The 16,893-nt window shown below is 31.8% G+C and overlaps 1 protein-coding gene across 4 annotated transcripts in view; it reads right to left on the bottom strand.

Moving 5' to 3' along the window:
- LOC145329104 (calcium-activated potassium channel slowpoke-like) overlaps positions 1-16,893 on the bottom strand; it is a 282,479-nt gene that overhangs the window by 14,637 nt on the left and 250,949 nt on the right. For all 4 annotated transcript variants that reach the window (XM_080173138.1, XM_080173139.1, XM_080173140.1 and 1 more), the window contains 3 exons: positions 7,932-8,070; positions 3,596-3,679; positions 2,233-2,272 (listed from right to left, as the gene is read on the bottom strand). In XM_080173138.1, coding sequence (XP_080029264.1) covers positions 2,233-2,272; positions 3,596-3,679; positions 7,932-8,070 — 263 coding nt within the window. The remainder of the gene's footprint in view (positions 1-2,232; positions 2,273-3,595; positions 3,680-7,931; positions 8,071-16,893) is intronic.

Genomic DNA, 16,893 nt, shown 5'->3' with positions numbered 1-16,893 from the left:
GACAGGATCCCTATCTTTACCAGCCAGAATTCAAGATACCTCAACCTGATGGCGGCTGGTGAGCATTCTAAAGCTATAAATAAAAAGTTGTCATGGAACGAGACAACTAGTTTGAATAAGTTGAGTGCGACCATATTTCTCTCTAAGCTTGTTTGCGAAAATTTACCAAGTTTGGTGTTGCTTGCTAAGATTGAATACCTGGATGGAGATGAGAGAAAAAGCTGTCAAACGTTGGGCGAATTGTTACCCATAATCAAACATATGGGGGAACTTGAGGATTGGCATCAACTTTCAAAAATTGACGTCATACCTGCAGATGGTAAAATGAGCCTTCAGACGGTGTTGAGAACGGTGGGTAACAGCGTTGATCCGAGGTTAAAGACGCAGGTTGTGTCAGCTATCCGGCTCCTGGCACATTGGAAAGATGTCGTGAATAAAGTAAGCTTTATTCTGAAGCAAATGCCATCCACAACTTTGTTAGAGTTACAGAAAGATTGGCTTGATGGAAAGTCTGAACAGGATTTGAGTGCTAAAGTGTTTATTGACTCCATTCAGGTGAATGAATACATGAACTTAACAGTCTACATTCCACGCATTGTAAACATGAATTCGGTGAGTTTAATCACCAGTGGAGAGATGCCTGCTGAGATACGTTATGTTAGATTGGATGGTCAAAGAGAAATAATTGATAACCTGGTGAGTGCCACATATGCAGGTAGTCTGTTGAATGATAAAGTAGACGCAAGAGTTCTGACCTGGGAAATGCAGATGCGCTGCAAGCGTCTCCGTCCGACTCTAGCCAAACAGATATTGTTATGCGATCCAAGTACCACTTTAGAGAATGTAGTGAAGGAAATCAGATTGGAGTTGGATGGAAACGTTTATACAAATTTGTTGACAACCAATATTGAGTGGAAGTTTAATCCTGAACACAAAGTAAATGAGTGGTTCGAAGGTGATTTCAAATTGGTTACTCGGTTTGGGGATCCTGTTTGTGTTCAGATGGATCAGCCCTTAAATCCGAACATTCCTGTTTGTCTGGACCTTGAATTGTCAAATCAGCAATGGCGTGTTGATGAACAAGTGAGGGAGGAAATGAGGATGGAACACACGCCTGGAATATTGATGATGCTGGATAAATTTGGAGAGGAGGTTAGTCGTAAGCATCAAAAGATTTTGGATAATCAGGAGGAGGTTGATAACGTTGCAACCTCGATTTCGGTTGCGGTTACTAGTGGATTTGAAAGATGTCTTCATATGCTTGGTGATACTGAGGCAAGGATGTCTCAAGACGGCTTGTGTGATGAGACCGCAAAACTTGGAGTGAATGATGATGAAGCTATCATGCCCATGGATATTGAAGAATCTGGCAAGAAGAGCAGAACATCTGGAAAAAGAAAATAATAATTATAGTTATGTGTATTAATTCATATTTATTTTATTTTATGTATTTAATATTTGTTGAGGCAGTAGTAGTCTCAAAAAAGCTTAAAATTCATGTTTCATATTAATGCTCTATAATACCATGCTTAAATCTGATGGTTATATGTTAACCAATGTTATTTTTATATCATGTATTTATGATAACTATGTAATTAATGCATTAGGTGTTAATCAATGCATTTTTCAATGATTATATGTTAATCAATGTTTTTTTCTTAAAAAAATATTAAAAAGAAAAAAAAACACATAAAGAAAAAAGGAAAATAAAAAAAAAAACACAAAAAGAGTTCTAAGGAACCAAAATAAATAAAAAAAATGTGTATATGAAGTGTTTAAAGATCTGGAATAAAAATATATAAAAAAAAAAAAAAATATGACAGGTGTCATACCAGATCAACTATTATCTATTTAATAAGCGTTCAACGCTACTTATAATATCTATGATAAATAACATGTAAAACCTATTGTATATTTAATCTGAAATATTACAGTTTGAAATCCAGGTTCATGTTAAAGCCAGGGAGAAATGTGATGTATAGTCCCTTTCTTCCTGACTTAAGAGCAATGCATGTATTATATAGTTTAGCTTTTAGTTCTGGTATCCACGGTTTCGGAGCAAGTCATTGCTCTGCAACAGGATACGAACATAAAAGTGAACAGTTGTCTTAATATTAATGTTATTATTGTATGTTAAACTTGTATTGAATTAATACACTTTATAAGAATATTTAGCTGTTTGTTCTTGCTATTACTATACGTCATTAGCTAATTCATTTAAAGTTTCTTTACCTCGCTCGTTTCTTCTAATTCTGCATCTTCGTCTAACATTCTACAATTTTTAAATAAGTTAATTTCAAAAATAAAATTCATAAACTTTATAAAACTTATAAAGCATAACATCAAAAATGCGCAAATTCTTTTATTTAAGTATTTTTAGTAAATATTGAATTCAAAATTCTTTTAAACCTTTCATTTGCGATTTTATTGGTAAAAATTAAAAAAATGTATCAATAAATATTTTTAAAAAAAACTTTGGAAAAACTGGTTAAAAACCTTTAATTATTTTATTTCTGATATTAAACTTCCTCCCCCCCCCCAATGAAAAAAATATGATTAATTTCTGACAAGCTAATACTTTTAATTTAATAAAAAATCCATATAACTATTAATTTTTTGTGTAGAAAATATGTATAAACATTTAGTAAGATGAATATTATGTGTTTATGAATACAAATATCAAATAATATATATGTCAATATTATTATATTGCAGACAGTAAGTAATAACACGCTTCATTATGCATAATCCTGGCTTTTATATGATACTATTATCAGATGTACTGAATTTTAGTTTCCGAAAGTGTACCAAGCATCCGCGTCCTATCTCAATATTTACTACTAGCTAAAAAAGCTCCAAACTTAAAAAAAAATCAAAATTTGAACAATTAAAATTTTGAATGTATAATGTATAAATCGTTTATACATTATATCGCTTTTTCCTTTGATCGGAGTCGCTGAAAAAGCGTTTGCAATAATTGGGCTATCTGCTGTACAACTTTAGAAATAAGGCAAGAAATAGGAAATCCATTTTCAGCACATCTAAATAATATTACAAGTATTATAGCATTGTTGGGGTTGAGGGAATAGGTGAATATATAACATTATTAACAGATTTTCACGGATTTTTTACTTTCCTCTTTCATAGTAAACAATATTATTCATATATGCAGAATAAATCAAAACTTCCCAATAGAAATATAAAAAAAATCCCCATAGCATTACCAACAGACAAACAAGTTGTAGATTGGTCAAAGAATCTTCCAAAAAAATGTGACTTCTATCTTAAATAGTATTCTCACAAAAAGATTTTGCCGAACAGACGGAAATTTCGAATCCAATTTTAGAGGTAAAAAGCTTTCCAATATGGCTTCGAAACCTATTAATATCCGCTGGATTTGAACCGGTTCTCAGCCATACTGAAATATCATGTATAGTATAATTTTTAATTGATAGTATTATTAAATGTAAAACCAGTTTTGTTAGACCGGGCATTTGTCACCTCTGGGCTAAAAAAAAACTAGTTTAAATCTTATAATTTTTCATTCTGATATCCGCGAAAAGGTGTCTATAGTACGATGCAATAAACAACTTACCTGTAAATACCCAGACACAGCGTGCCATTATCTCTCAAAGCAGATGCAAATAAATCAGCAAATCTTGCTCCATATTCAGCATATCTAAATAAAAGTATCGTAAAATTATTGTATAACTTTTCTATAATAAACCTGTAAAATCATTACTTTATGACCTACTAGCGGCTGCGCTCCTAACATCTAGGGGCTGTATATTCGAAGTGCAGAAAAAAACCTAAAACCATACCCAGACTTATTAAAAAAATCAAATAGCCTAAAACCATCTTAGACCCTATAAGAGGCTTCACTGTAAAGAAGAACCATATCGGTTGGGCGGTTATCGAGATCCTTCGCTACAGACAAAAAAAGCTTATTACTTTATATTATAGGATGTGATAAATAATAGGTTTGAAAGACTTGTATGATTGTTTTAAAACCTGACTATTACTACACTATTTTCATATACACTATATTTCCCTCATAAATCTTTTCTTATGCTGAAATATTTTTAATATTGTTTTTCCTTTAATTTTTCTTTATTAGTATTTGTTTTCGAGAAATATGATAAATACAATGTTTAATTTAAAAGTTATGTTTAAGTTGAAATTATAAGAGATTTTCGAAGGTATAGCAGGCCTTTTTAAAAGCGAAGCTTTTCTATAATTAGGGTCGGTCCGTTCGTAACGGATAGCTTTTTCCGTTAATTTAGGCATGTTAGAATTCTTAGGTACGATTTAGAAAGCATAGCAACTCTATAACCATCACCAAAATGTCCGTACGTCTATTTTAAACATGTTGATTGATCCGATTGATCTGATTTTTGGTATATCGATTCCTGGGACAACACAGTATAATGTAATAAGCGAAGCAACTCTACAATCAAGTCCTAAAAATGTAAGTATGTCCATAAACATTATCCTAAATCAATCAGTTTTTTAACAAATTTACTTACAATTTTGCTTTGACTCTTATACATTTATATTCTGATTATTCATTTCTGATACTATACAAGTGTTAATGTCCGTTTGTCCTACCGTTTCAGTGCTTCGCTTTTATGGATGTTGTCATTCTTGTTAAAGTAAAAGTAGTGGCATGAGTGATAGTTTGTTACTTAATATTTCTAAAACAGCTAAAGCAATAACATCAAGTTGTTTCAGAGATTTTGATTGGATAAATATAGAAAATTGAAGAAAATCAGATAAAGAATGGTCAATGCATGTACTCAGTACTGTATTGCGTTTCAAATTTTCACATACATTAGAATGAATTATCAGGGAATAAGGATAGGTAATTGACAGCTATGATAGTATAATCTTATTAGGTATTATATAAAGTAAAGGAACAAGCAGGGAAAAGGGAATGTTATTCTGACAAACAATTATAAAAAAAAATTTCCCACAACCCCCTTCCCATTTCCTTCCCTTCTTACCAACCCCTCTTCAATTACACGAAAAAAAACAAGATATACCCCCACCTTACTTTAAAAGGTTTTGCGATTTTTGTAGAATTGATTGTTAGAATAGCTAGGCCTGGGGAAAAGGATGTTACATCCTATGGAAAATCTATCCTACCCAAATTACGCTAATTTTCACAAGTCAATAATTTTAATTAATTTTAACAAGTTACCCTTTTCATCGAACTAAAGAACTACTCAAACGAGACTGTTATATCCGACTGGCAGAAAATAAGCGCAAAACTGAGGTGTCAAAAATCATCCATGTGACGTCATAAAAATGAGGAATTATCCATCTCTTTTATGGGGGTTTTCTTTACCACTTCTCATCTCCCTCCTTTTTATGACGTCACATGGATCATTCTGCACCCCTAGCATATAGGAGCAGAAAAGTAGCTTTAAGACATCTTAAGTCTAAAATCTAAAAAAAATGTCTAAAACATTCCCTTAATCTATCCTAAGCTTCCCTAAAAAGAAGAACTCAATCAGTTCAGCAGTGGTTGAAATATTAAGCTTCAGACAAAAATAACTTTCTATTTGTATAGTTCCTTTCGTGGCATCGCTCCTTAAGGGGCGATTCTTATTTTTTTTCACAGTAGGTTTTTTCCTATTTCTAGCCCCTGCGGAGAGCTCTAACCCTGCAGGGCCAATTGCCTAACCCTGTGGGGCAATCACCTACCCCAATATAACCTAACCTAACCTAAAATAACCTATCAAGAGCCATTTTAAAAATACGACGAATCGCCCCTTAAGGGGCGTTGCCACGAAAGGGACTATTCTCCCATTATATAATAATTGGGTAATGCCAAACTCAAAATTTTCAACAACAAAACTAGATTATTTGTGTATCTATCTATTTCATCTATCCGTGCATCCCTGGCAAATTCTATATCATGAACATTTACTATGTAAATTCTGACATTTTACAATTTAGAGAAAATTCAAATTTCTTTGAAGATTTTTGTAGAAAATGTACACGGAGTTATGAACCTCAACAGAAATGTAGGAGAAATAAAATTATATTTGAATAAAAAGCAAGGATCATTAAATCCATTAGTAGCAAATATTTAAATCAAATAGAAGCTCTTTACAGTGCCTTTAAGAATGGGGTAAATTTTAAATTTTTGGCCGGAATTCCAAAATGACGTCAAATTAGAATAATGGACTATTCACATTCGAATATTGAGTAGTTAGAATGCATTTGCCTATAAACAGGCAGAACTCATCACCATGCACAGTTAGGAATGTTCTGATTCAATATTAAAATATTTTGACTGCGTTAACATTTAAAACTAACCAACATACATTTTCTTATAGAAGGTTTGTCTATAAAAACTAAATGCATTTCTTGAACCATGGTTCAAAGAAAACTTGTTATTTTATTTGTTGCAAGTATTAATAAAGGAAAGTTTTTCTATAATCAAGGCCTTTCTTCCGTCAATTTGTCCGACTGTTACAACTACTGTAAAGTAAGAGGAATATATGTACACTTTGTAGAAGTTGCTCTCTCTCTCTCTTTCTAACCCTTTCTCTCTCTATCATTTTTTTCTCTATCTTTTTTATCTATCCCTCTTTTTTCAGTTTCTCTCTCTCTCTCTCTCTCTCTCTCTCTCTCTCTATCTCTCTCTCTCTCTCTCTCTCTCTCTCTCTCTTTCTCTCTCTTTCTCTTTCTCTCTCTCCTTCATTCCAACAAATGCTGACTTTCTAAAATGTTCCATATATATGTATACTTATTTTTAAGCATGTTCAATTTAAATATAGTAAGATTATATTGCTGCACTACTTATTGTCATGATTTTCCTTGTTATTTATACATATGTGCAAAAGGATTAAATAGAATGTTTGTCAAAATAAGAAAAAGGAAAATTCGGGTATAGCCCCCTTCGTGGCAACGCTTCTTAAGGGGCGTTTCTTCGTATTTTCACAGTAGCTTTTCTCCCATTTCTAGCCCCTGCGGGGGGCTCTAACCCTGCGAGGCCAATTGTTTTCCTACGGGGCAATCACTAAACCTAATATAACCTATCAAAAGCCATTGTGAAAATACAACGAAACGCCCCTTAAGAGGCATTATAACGAAAGGGACTATACCCGAAAATTCTTTCTAAATTATGAAATAAAGAATAAATATTTGATTTTCTTTCTTAAATTTTGTTACTTTCTTTTATTATTTATTTCTCTTTTCTATCAGTCTCTATCTATCTCTCCTATTATATAAAGTAGTAAGGCTTTTGTATGTAGCTTTATATTTCGATAAATATTGAACCAATTGACTTCTCCAGTTTATAGAAGCTTTTTATAGGTCCTTAGATGGTTTTAGGCTTTAAGTTTGGTTTTAGTTTTTTAGTTACTCAATTAAATACATAGCGGTAAGATGCTAGAGTGGCGAAGTTGATAGTATTTCTATATAGCTAGTAAAATGCATTTATCTTTTAGTATTAACAACCAATTTTAAATACGGTGAAAACAGAAAATAATCTAAATCAATTAAATGCATGATTAACAAATTTTTGACTGAAGCAAAGCGTTTAATAAATGATAAATCATATCTATCTATCTATCTATCTATCTATCTATCTATCTATCTATCTATCTATCTATCTATCTATCTATCTATCTATCTATCTATCTATCTATCTATCTATCTATCTATCTATATATCTATCTATCTATCTATCTATCTATCTATCTATCTATCTATCTATCTATCTATCTATCTATCTATCTATCTATATATATATCTATCTATCTATCTATCTATCTATCTATCTATCTATCTATCTATCTATCTATCTATCTATCTATCTATCTATCTATCTATCTATCTATCTATCTATCTATCTCTCTATCTATCTATCTATCTATCTATCTATCTATCTATCTATCTATCTATCTATATCTATCTACCTGGACCACTGGCTATCCCTAAGTACAATTTCCTCCACCCTGGCTCTGTCCCTTGCAGCTAGAAGTTTGGGGGTTGTGTATCCGCCCCGTAAACCAGCTCCTTCTGCCAGACTCTTCTCCAGATCAATGTTTGCCCCGCCTAGAATTATATATGATTTAAATTTTGTCTGGGAGGAGGGAGACATTGCAGGATTGTAGATTGCACCCAAATAGTACCCAAAATTGTATAATCTTGTTAGTGCATTCGATAGCTCAAGGACTTTGGGTACTTTTATTGATTTTTTTGTTTATTGATTCTGAACTAGTAGTGTCAACTGTTTAACCATTAACTTTCATCTAAAAATTGTCTATAACTATTATGTATCAATTCATCGTTCATTGTATTATTAGAGTAAAACACAAGAGAAAGAAAGGTTAAATCTCCCCATCTCAACCACCTTGTGCAACCTTTCTATTGGGTCATTGAAAATCAACCAATGGTGTCGCTTCTATTAACACAGCTAAGTAGCAGACAATAATTAAGAAGCAGACGAAAGAGGTCTGTAAAAAGAAAGGGAGGTAGTTTTTTTGTTTACATCTATCTGTTATTGTATTATACTTTAAGATCCTTAAATTCTATTCATTTTAAACCTCAAATGATCTTTCATTGTTCCAGGGAGAAGGTTTTACTGACGGAGCCCAATCTGTACCACTTTTGATTCCTGTGACGTCATAAAAACGAGAGGAGAAGTGGGGGAAAAAAAACCTTAAAAAGAGATGGAAAATCCCTCATTTTTATGACGTCACAGGAATCAAAAGTGGTACAGATTGGGCTTTGTCGGTAACTTATCAGAAAATATGTTTATTACAAATTTAGGTAATCTTATGTTAGCCTGAAAGTTGAATAATTATGACAAAATTAGTTCTTTGAAATCATTTTTTGCAAAAAAAAATTAGCGCTATCATGAAATTAAAGTGTTTTAATAAAGATATGAAACTTAGGATACCCGAGTAATTTACAGCCTAGTGTCCCATCCCTTCATGATAGAAAAAAAATACATTTTTTAGTAGCGAAGCTACTCTATAATTCGAAATGTCCGTCCGTCTGTCTGAGACAAAGTGGGGGAAACGTGAATTTCTCGGCTCCTATAAAAAATTGACAGCTGAAGTTTTTAGTGAAGATTATTTTAACATATGCCCATCTAATCTATACATTGTTTTGACCATTTGTCTGTTATTTAGGGTGTTATTTTTTTCTTTTTACCTTGAACTTATCTATGTTTGTAATATAGACATAATATTAGGGAATATTGATTAATATTAATCAACCTTTTTATCAATAACTCAATAAAATTATCTTGATACTAAGAAGCCTTTACACAAACCAATACATTAATGATTTAATATTTTAACTAGCGACTTAAGGGTCAAAGTTACGGTCCAATAAAACAGGGATATATCTTATGTTAATATTTTAATTTTAAAAAGAGATTCTCTATAATATATTGCGAAACATGATTTTTCAGTATAGCTCAGAACCAGTTTAAATTCAACGGTAAAGAGATTGCCAAGGGGGGGGGGGGGGGGGAGGGGACAGTAGGCTGTTTATCATAAGAGGCACCAAAGTTTTATGATTACGGTTTCTTATTTGTTAAAATAACAACTTAGGGGAGTTTTATTGAATTGTGATTAGTTGGTTCATTAAGTTTAGTTTCCAAAAGTTTCAACCACTAATTGTAATCTAAAGAGGGGTAATTTTGTGTGTAATCATCATATTGGATGTACATCAATTTATTGGCCATCGTCTTATCCCTTTAGATTCCTGGATACTGCCCTAGGTTGGTTATTTATGTATTTGTTTTCCTCATATTTTGCGAGGGATGAAGGGAACTATTTGACTGAAACTTATGGTACCTATCCTCTAAAAAACAATCGTCGACTTAAAATCCTTGGGTACTGTATTAAATCTTGATGGTCAAATCTAGAAGTGTTCAATTTGTCAACCGATATAATTTTAATCTTTCAAAGGTGTTGTTTGTTTATCATGATTGGGGATGTACATAAGTTCATCATCCATTGTCTTATCCTTTAAATTCAATGCATCTTAGTAAGGTTAGCATGGCAATTAATTGGCCTTTCACTTCAAATTTACGTTTTACGTCTGTACTGTGAAAAATTTTAAGCTTTATACAAGGAAATAAGGAAATATATTTTGAAAAAACTAGAAATTAAATTACAAACGGGTCTCGATTTTTTTTCCTCAAAAATATGTGATTATTAATTTAGGCATGTTAAAATATTTATATATGTTTCAAATATGATGATTTTTGCAATAATTGGGTATAATTTAGAAAGCATCGCAATTCTATAATCTTAACCAAAAAGAATCTTGCTAACCGCTGCAACGATATGGTTTTTTTTTACAATGTAGCTTCTCATATTGTCCTAGGAAGGTTTATAGCTATTTTAGGGGAGATATTACCCTCCTCTAAAGAAAATCCTCCATCCACCTCTAGAGGCGTAGCCGCTTGTGTTAAATACATCATAAGTCTCAATCTCACTCCCTGACTCAGATTTTGTGGGGAATAATTTGTTCTCATTCTTGAGACTGATAGTCACCTATTAGGGATTATGAGCAGGAATATTTTACACGGCATGTAAAGTACGGGTGATTTCACATTAAGTGCCTCTTGAGCACTGATACCCCCCCCCCCCTCCATCTTATGCCCTTATTTGTAAGATAAACAAAAAATAAGGCAGTGTGGGAGGTTTATTAATGTGTACTATACTTGCGTTGCCCTAACCTTATGGGGCTATCCAGTATCAAATACAACCTAAGCTAACAAAACTACATACCATCCCCTACCCTCCTAGATTTTCAATATTTAACAAATAAGAGGGGGGGGGGGGGGTATTAGTACTTAACAATGTACTTTGTATGAAAACACCAAAGTACAGCGTTGTCTGGTTGAGTACATAATAAAAACAAATTATGTTTGAATAGCAAAACAAAACTTTTATATTTAGCTTGATAGATAATATCTATCAAGCTCAGAACCTCCTCCCCCCCCTTTATTTAAATTACTTAAAATTAATTTGTTAGGGGGGGTTCTTTGTGTGCCTTACCGTACAATGCCCTGACCTTATGAACTAACTTAATGTATCCAAATAACCTAATTTAACCTAACCTAAACTAAACACACAAATACAATAAAAACTACCTCTCCTCAAATTCAGAGTTGGCATTAAAAAAAACACTTGGTTTAAATTAAGTGGTTTAAACCAAAAAACAAGGTGGAATGTTTTTTAAAAAAATATTTTTAGTTATATCAATTTATAATGTAAATAATACAGTAAATAAGTGTCAAAAACCTAAATACCTGATATAAATTTTTTTAATAGTTTGAATCTTGTACTTTGGTAATTATATCTAATAGCATACAACAGTATGCACAGTGAAATAGAGACATACACATTTTTAGCTTAGTAAAGAAAACTTACAAGATGACTTTCTGGTACTTCAACAAAACAAAATATACAGATAATTAGAATACTATAATTTAGATATTATTAAAAAAAATTTTTTTTTTTTTATAAAAAAAACGGTTTCAACCAAAAAAAAACTGGGTTTGTTCTTTAAAAAAAAAAACCTTTTACTAACCCTGCTCAAATTTCAAATTGTATCAATTTGTTTCACCTCTCTATCTTATACTATCTTTTTATATCTTTTTAGTTGCAAATTTATACAAAAGTTTTCTTAAAATTTTACTTATCATGATCAAGCATGTAAAATAAAGTTGGTAATGGAGAATATTATCGCTATAGTCATTTAGAATAAAGAAAAAGGTATATGGATCAATAATCTAATTAAACTGTTATTTTAAACAAAACAAAAAAAGACTCAACCCCCCCTTTACAAGTCTTTAATGTAGCCTATGAGGACGGGCTACATCACAAGATCTTATTTTGGTGTATCTCTGAACCAAATAGAATTGCTGTGCATTATCATAAGGCCCTTTTAGACAACCAACCCTTTGATTACACGATCTTTGTATGGAAATCATATCCTGTTTTGGGCCATGGCTTTCCCCCTGCTCAAATAATTTAGTTATTTTCTAGTTGTCTTTTCTATTGAAAACTTGAATCTGTACAAAATATATACATAACTAGTTGATGGGCCCCTAACATCTAAACGCAATGTGTTCGAAGATTTTTAAAAAAAGGCCTGAAACCATTCAAAGACTGAAATCTAAAAACAAAATTTCCTAAAACCAATAGGCCTGAATACATTTTCTCATTATTTTATTGGTTTCCGTGCTTTCTAGGCACTCTTAGGGAAAGCACTGTATGCCCTCTCTTGATAACTTTAATAATTATTTATTGCATCGTATTATAGTCAGATTTCCGCGGATATTAAAATGGAAGAATAAAAGACAAAAACTAGTTTTGTTAGACCCGAGGGACCACAGACCCTGGCTAACAAAACTAGGATAAACTTTATGATTTTTATTTTAATATTCGTGGAAAGTTGTCTGTAAAACGATACTATACATGATTTTTCAGTATGGCTGATATAAGGTTCTAATCCAGCGGATATTAATCAGTTTCGAAGCAAGCCCACCCTGAATTCCTGCTTGTATGTATATATATCCTACACCTATTAACAAAGTCTGGAAGTATAAAACTTTATAATAAAGTAGAGCAGATGTAAATTTACATATTTCAACGTAATAAGTTAGATATACAGTATCTTATGTAACACACAACGTAGTTTCTAAATTTTAGATTTAAGAGCAGGAAAGATAAATATTTAGTTTTTAAAAGCGAAGCTTTTTCTTTAATTATGGTCAGTCCGTCCGTACGTCCATCCGTCAGAGAGAGATAGCTTTTTTCATTAATTTAGGCATGTTAGAATTGTCCAATCGATTTCAAACTTTGCATGGTGATACCTTTAGTAGTTAGGTACGATTTAGAAAGCTCAGCAACTCTATAATCATTACAAGAATGTCCGTGCATGTTGATTTTTTAAAACTTTTTTAACAACAAATTTCTTTGTGATCTAATCATCCGATTGATCTGATTTTTGATATGTTGATTCCTGGGACAACAAATTATAATGTTATAAGCGAAGCAACTCTATAATCAAGTTCTAAGAATGTAAGTATGTCCATAAACATTATCTTGTATCAAGCAGTTTTTCAACAAATTTTCCTACAATTTTGCTTCGACTCTTATACATTTATATTCTGATTATTCAGTTCTGACACTATATAAGTGTTAATGTCCGTTTGTACTGCCGTTTCAGTGCTTCGCTTTTATGGATGTTGTCATCCATGTTTAATTTGTTTTCCATGTAGATTCCTGTATTCATCCTTTTAATTTGTAATTAAATGTTAATGTACGAGTATAGATGTTTATTGTATAATCCATACAACTACCTGTTCCAAGTATCAGGGACCTATTTCGTCTGCTAGTTAATTGCTTTCTGTTGTTTTTATCAACTTGGCTGTGTTTATACTTTCGATGCTATTGGCTGTTGAAAGACCCAATTAAAAGTCGGCACAGTGTCCCCACCCCGTGGTTAGAGAAACATATAGTTCGTTCCCCCCTCTATTCTTTCACTTCACTTTTCAAAATATTTATTCCAGTCCATGATATTACAAGATTTTATGTATATACATATAAGTGTTAATTAACTTTGCCTAACTTTATATCTGCAAACTTATACATACATACATATATAGTATAGTATATGTAGAAAATGTTCAATTCGATCCAAAACTTTAAACCATGAATTTTTAATTTTAAAGTTGGAAAATAATGGGGATATTGCAACTGAAAAAATTGGGTTCATTTGGTTATGTTTAAAATTTATATCTTGATCTTGCAAAATTTGACATATTAGTATGCACTACATTTAACCCGCGATCCTGGCTTAACACATCCTGGCTTAAAAATGGATCCTGCTACTGTTATGTAAGATAGATAGAGAAGGGGTAATGCCCTAACCCAAAACAGGCGCAACTCATTACTATGCAGAGTTAGATATTGCAGACAAAGGTCGTGCAATCAAAGATTTGTTTGCCTGTTTAGTGTTACTTAACCTAATACCAGTGATAATGAAAACTATCCTAGAACCATAAAGCTAAGCACTGAAACAATACCAAGATAGTGTGAATCAAACTGGAAAACTAAATTGGTTGAATGGTTAGCGATATCTAAATGGATAAAACTTAGAACTTTAATTATAAGAATAAATTTCCAACCTTGGAAACTATTATTAATGCACTATATACATAAAGTTATACTGTTTTTTAAAAGCGAAGCTTTTCTATAATTATTAAAAGCGAAGCTTTTCTATAATTAGGGTCGGTCCGTCCGTCCGTACGTCCGTCCGTCCGTACGTCCGTAACGGATAGCTTTTTCCGTTAATTTAGGCATGTTAGAATTGTCCTATCGATTTCAAATTTTGCATGGTGATTCTTTTAGTAATTAGGTACGATTTAGAAAGCGTAGCAACTCTATAATCATTACCAAAATGTCCGTACGTCCATTTTAAACATGTTGATTTTTTTACTTTTTTAACAACAAATTTTTATGTGATCTAATCATCGGATTGATCTGATTTTTGGTATATTGATTCCTGGGACAACAAAGTATAATGTATTAAGCGAAGCAACTCTATAATCAAGTCCTAAAAATGTAAGTATGTCCATAAAAATTTTCCTGTATCAAGCAGTTTTTCAACAAATTTACTTACAATTTTGCTTTGACTCTTATAAATTTATATTATGCTAATTAAGTTCTAACACTATACAAGTGTTAATGTCCGTTTGTCCTACCGTTTCAGTGCTTCGCTTTTATGGATGTTGTCATCCTTGTTTTAAAGCGAAGCTTTCCTATAATTAGGGTCGGTCCGTCCGTCCGTAACGGATAGCTTTTTTCGTTAATTTAGGCATGTTAGAATTGTCCTATCGATTTCAAATTTTGCAAGGTGATTCCTTTAGTAGTTAGGTACGATTTAGAAAGTGTAGCAACTCTATAATCATTACCAGAGTGTCCGTACGTCCATTTTAAACAGGTTGACTTTTTTACTTTTTTAACTACAAATTTTTGTGATCTAATAATCCGATTGATCTGATTTTTGGTATACTGATTCCTGGGACAACAAAGTACAATATTATAAGCAAAGCAACTCTATAATCAAGTCCTAAAAATGTAAGTATGTCCATAAACATTATTCTGTAATAAGCAATTTTTCAACAATTTTACTTACAATTTTGCTTCGACATTTATACATTTTTATTCTGATTATTCAGTTCTGACACTATACATTGTTATTGTCCGTTTGTCCTACCGTTTCAGTGCTTCGCTTCTATGGATGTTGTCATCCTTGTTTAATAAAATCTTCAGTATCTTTCAGCTGAAAATTATTTAAGATTTAATCAAGTTTCATCCATTGAAAGATATATAATTCTTATAAATTCCAGTCTCAATAGTTAAATTGATTTACTGACTTTGGTCTGATATATTTACGACTATTTGTTAATAATATTTATTTAATATTTAGTATTTAATAATCAAAAATGGCCATTGCTGACTACATTTAACTTCATCATGGTATTGCAATGATATTATGACTGCATGTTTAGGTTTATAAAATATTAACATGAAATTTTTACAGTGTCAGAAAATCAGTGATAATTTTAAGATAAAGATTACGTCAGAAAATAAAACCCATTACTTGATTTGTTTTATATATCACTTCACTGTTGACTGCGCCTTTTTTATTTACTAAATATTTACACCTATAAATTAATGCATATTTCATCCTTTGTACGTTAACTTTATTGAGTTATTGATTATTTGCAATTACTTACTTATGTAGTTTTATGATGTGTGTATGTGATATAATTTTGTGCGTAGTATTGTGTCAATATTAAAGTAAAATAATAGAGTAGGCACGAGCTATATGTAACTCTATCTACGTGGGTAGGAACCTGTTCCGACTTTTAATTGGGTCTTTGAATATTAACCAACAGAGTGGGAAATATAAAGACAGCGAAGTCGATAAAAAAAGTGTAGAAAAGGTCCCCACCACTTGGGTTATACATCTATACTTAAATGTATTGCATTACATTGTTACAGGGAAAATATCTCATTAATTTTAAATTTATAGCATTGTTTTCAAAAACCATGTAAAAACTTTTTTTTACATGCTACTTACAAATCTTTCAATCATATATGGGTTCAATGGTTAATCAAAGTTTAGCTATTTAACTCTCTCCCCTTTAATCTTTTACTTTATTATTGTGTCTATGTGTGTGTGTGTGTGTGTGTGTGTGTGTGTGTGTGTGTGTGTGTGTGTGTGTGTGTGTGTGTGTGTGTGTGTGTGTGAGTGTGTGTGTGTGAGTGCGTGTGTGCGTATGTGTGTGTATGTATATGTCTGTATTTTTTTGCAAAGTGCAAACTTGCATTTATTCCTGGATTTGCATAGGGATAAAGATGGCACAAAATTCACCAACAAATTTTATTCATTCATTTGACCCTGTTTTAACCCACTCTGTATCATTTTTGGCGGGCTTCTGAGGATTTTAAAATATTATCTAAGATCGTTTGGAAGAAATTTTTTTTGTGTGTATGTTCTTAAAAATAGGTATAGATAAATGCCCCATTACTTAAACTATAAATAATTATCTAACATTAATTTTTTTTCACATGCAATTTAAACAAGGATGACAACATCCATAAAATTGAAGCTCTGAAACGGTATGACAGACGAACATTAACTCTTATAGCATGTCAGAACTGAATTTACAAAATATAAATGTTTTGACAAAAATATATGTATATTTGTTGCAAAACTTCTTAAATACAGATTTCTGTGCATACTGATATTTTAGGACTTGATTATAGAGATGCTTCGCTTATAATATTATACCTTATTGTATTAGGAATCAGTACTCCAAAATTCAAATCAATC

The sequence above is a fragment of the Acartia tonsa genome, chromosome 9 (genome assembly GCF_053477335.1).
Source record: "Acartia tonsa isolate MP-2025a chromosome 9, ASM5347733v1, whole genome shotgun sequence".
Taxonomy (NCBI): domain Eukaryota; kingdom Metazoa; phylum Arthropoda; class Copepoda; order Calanoida; family Acartiidae; genus Acartia; species Acartia tonsa.
Note: the sequence above shows the minus strand (reverse complement) of the source record. Positions and strands in the feature narration are given on the sequence as shown.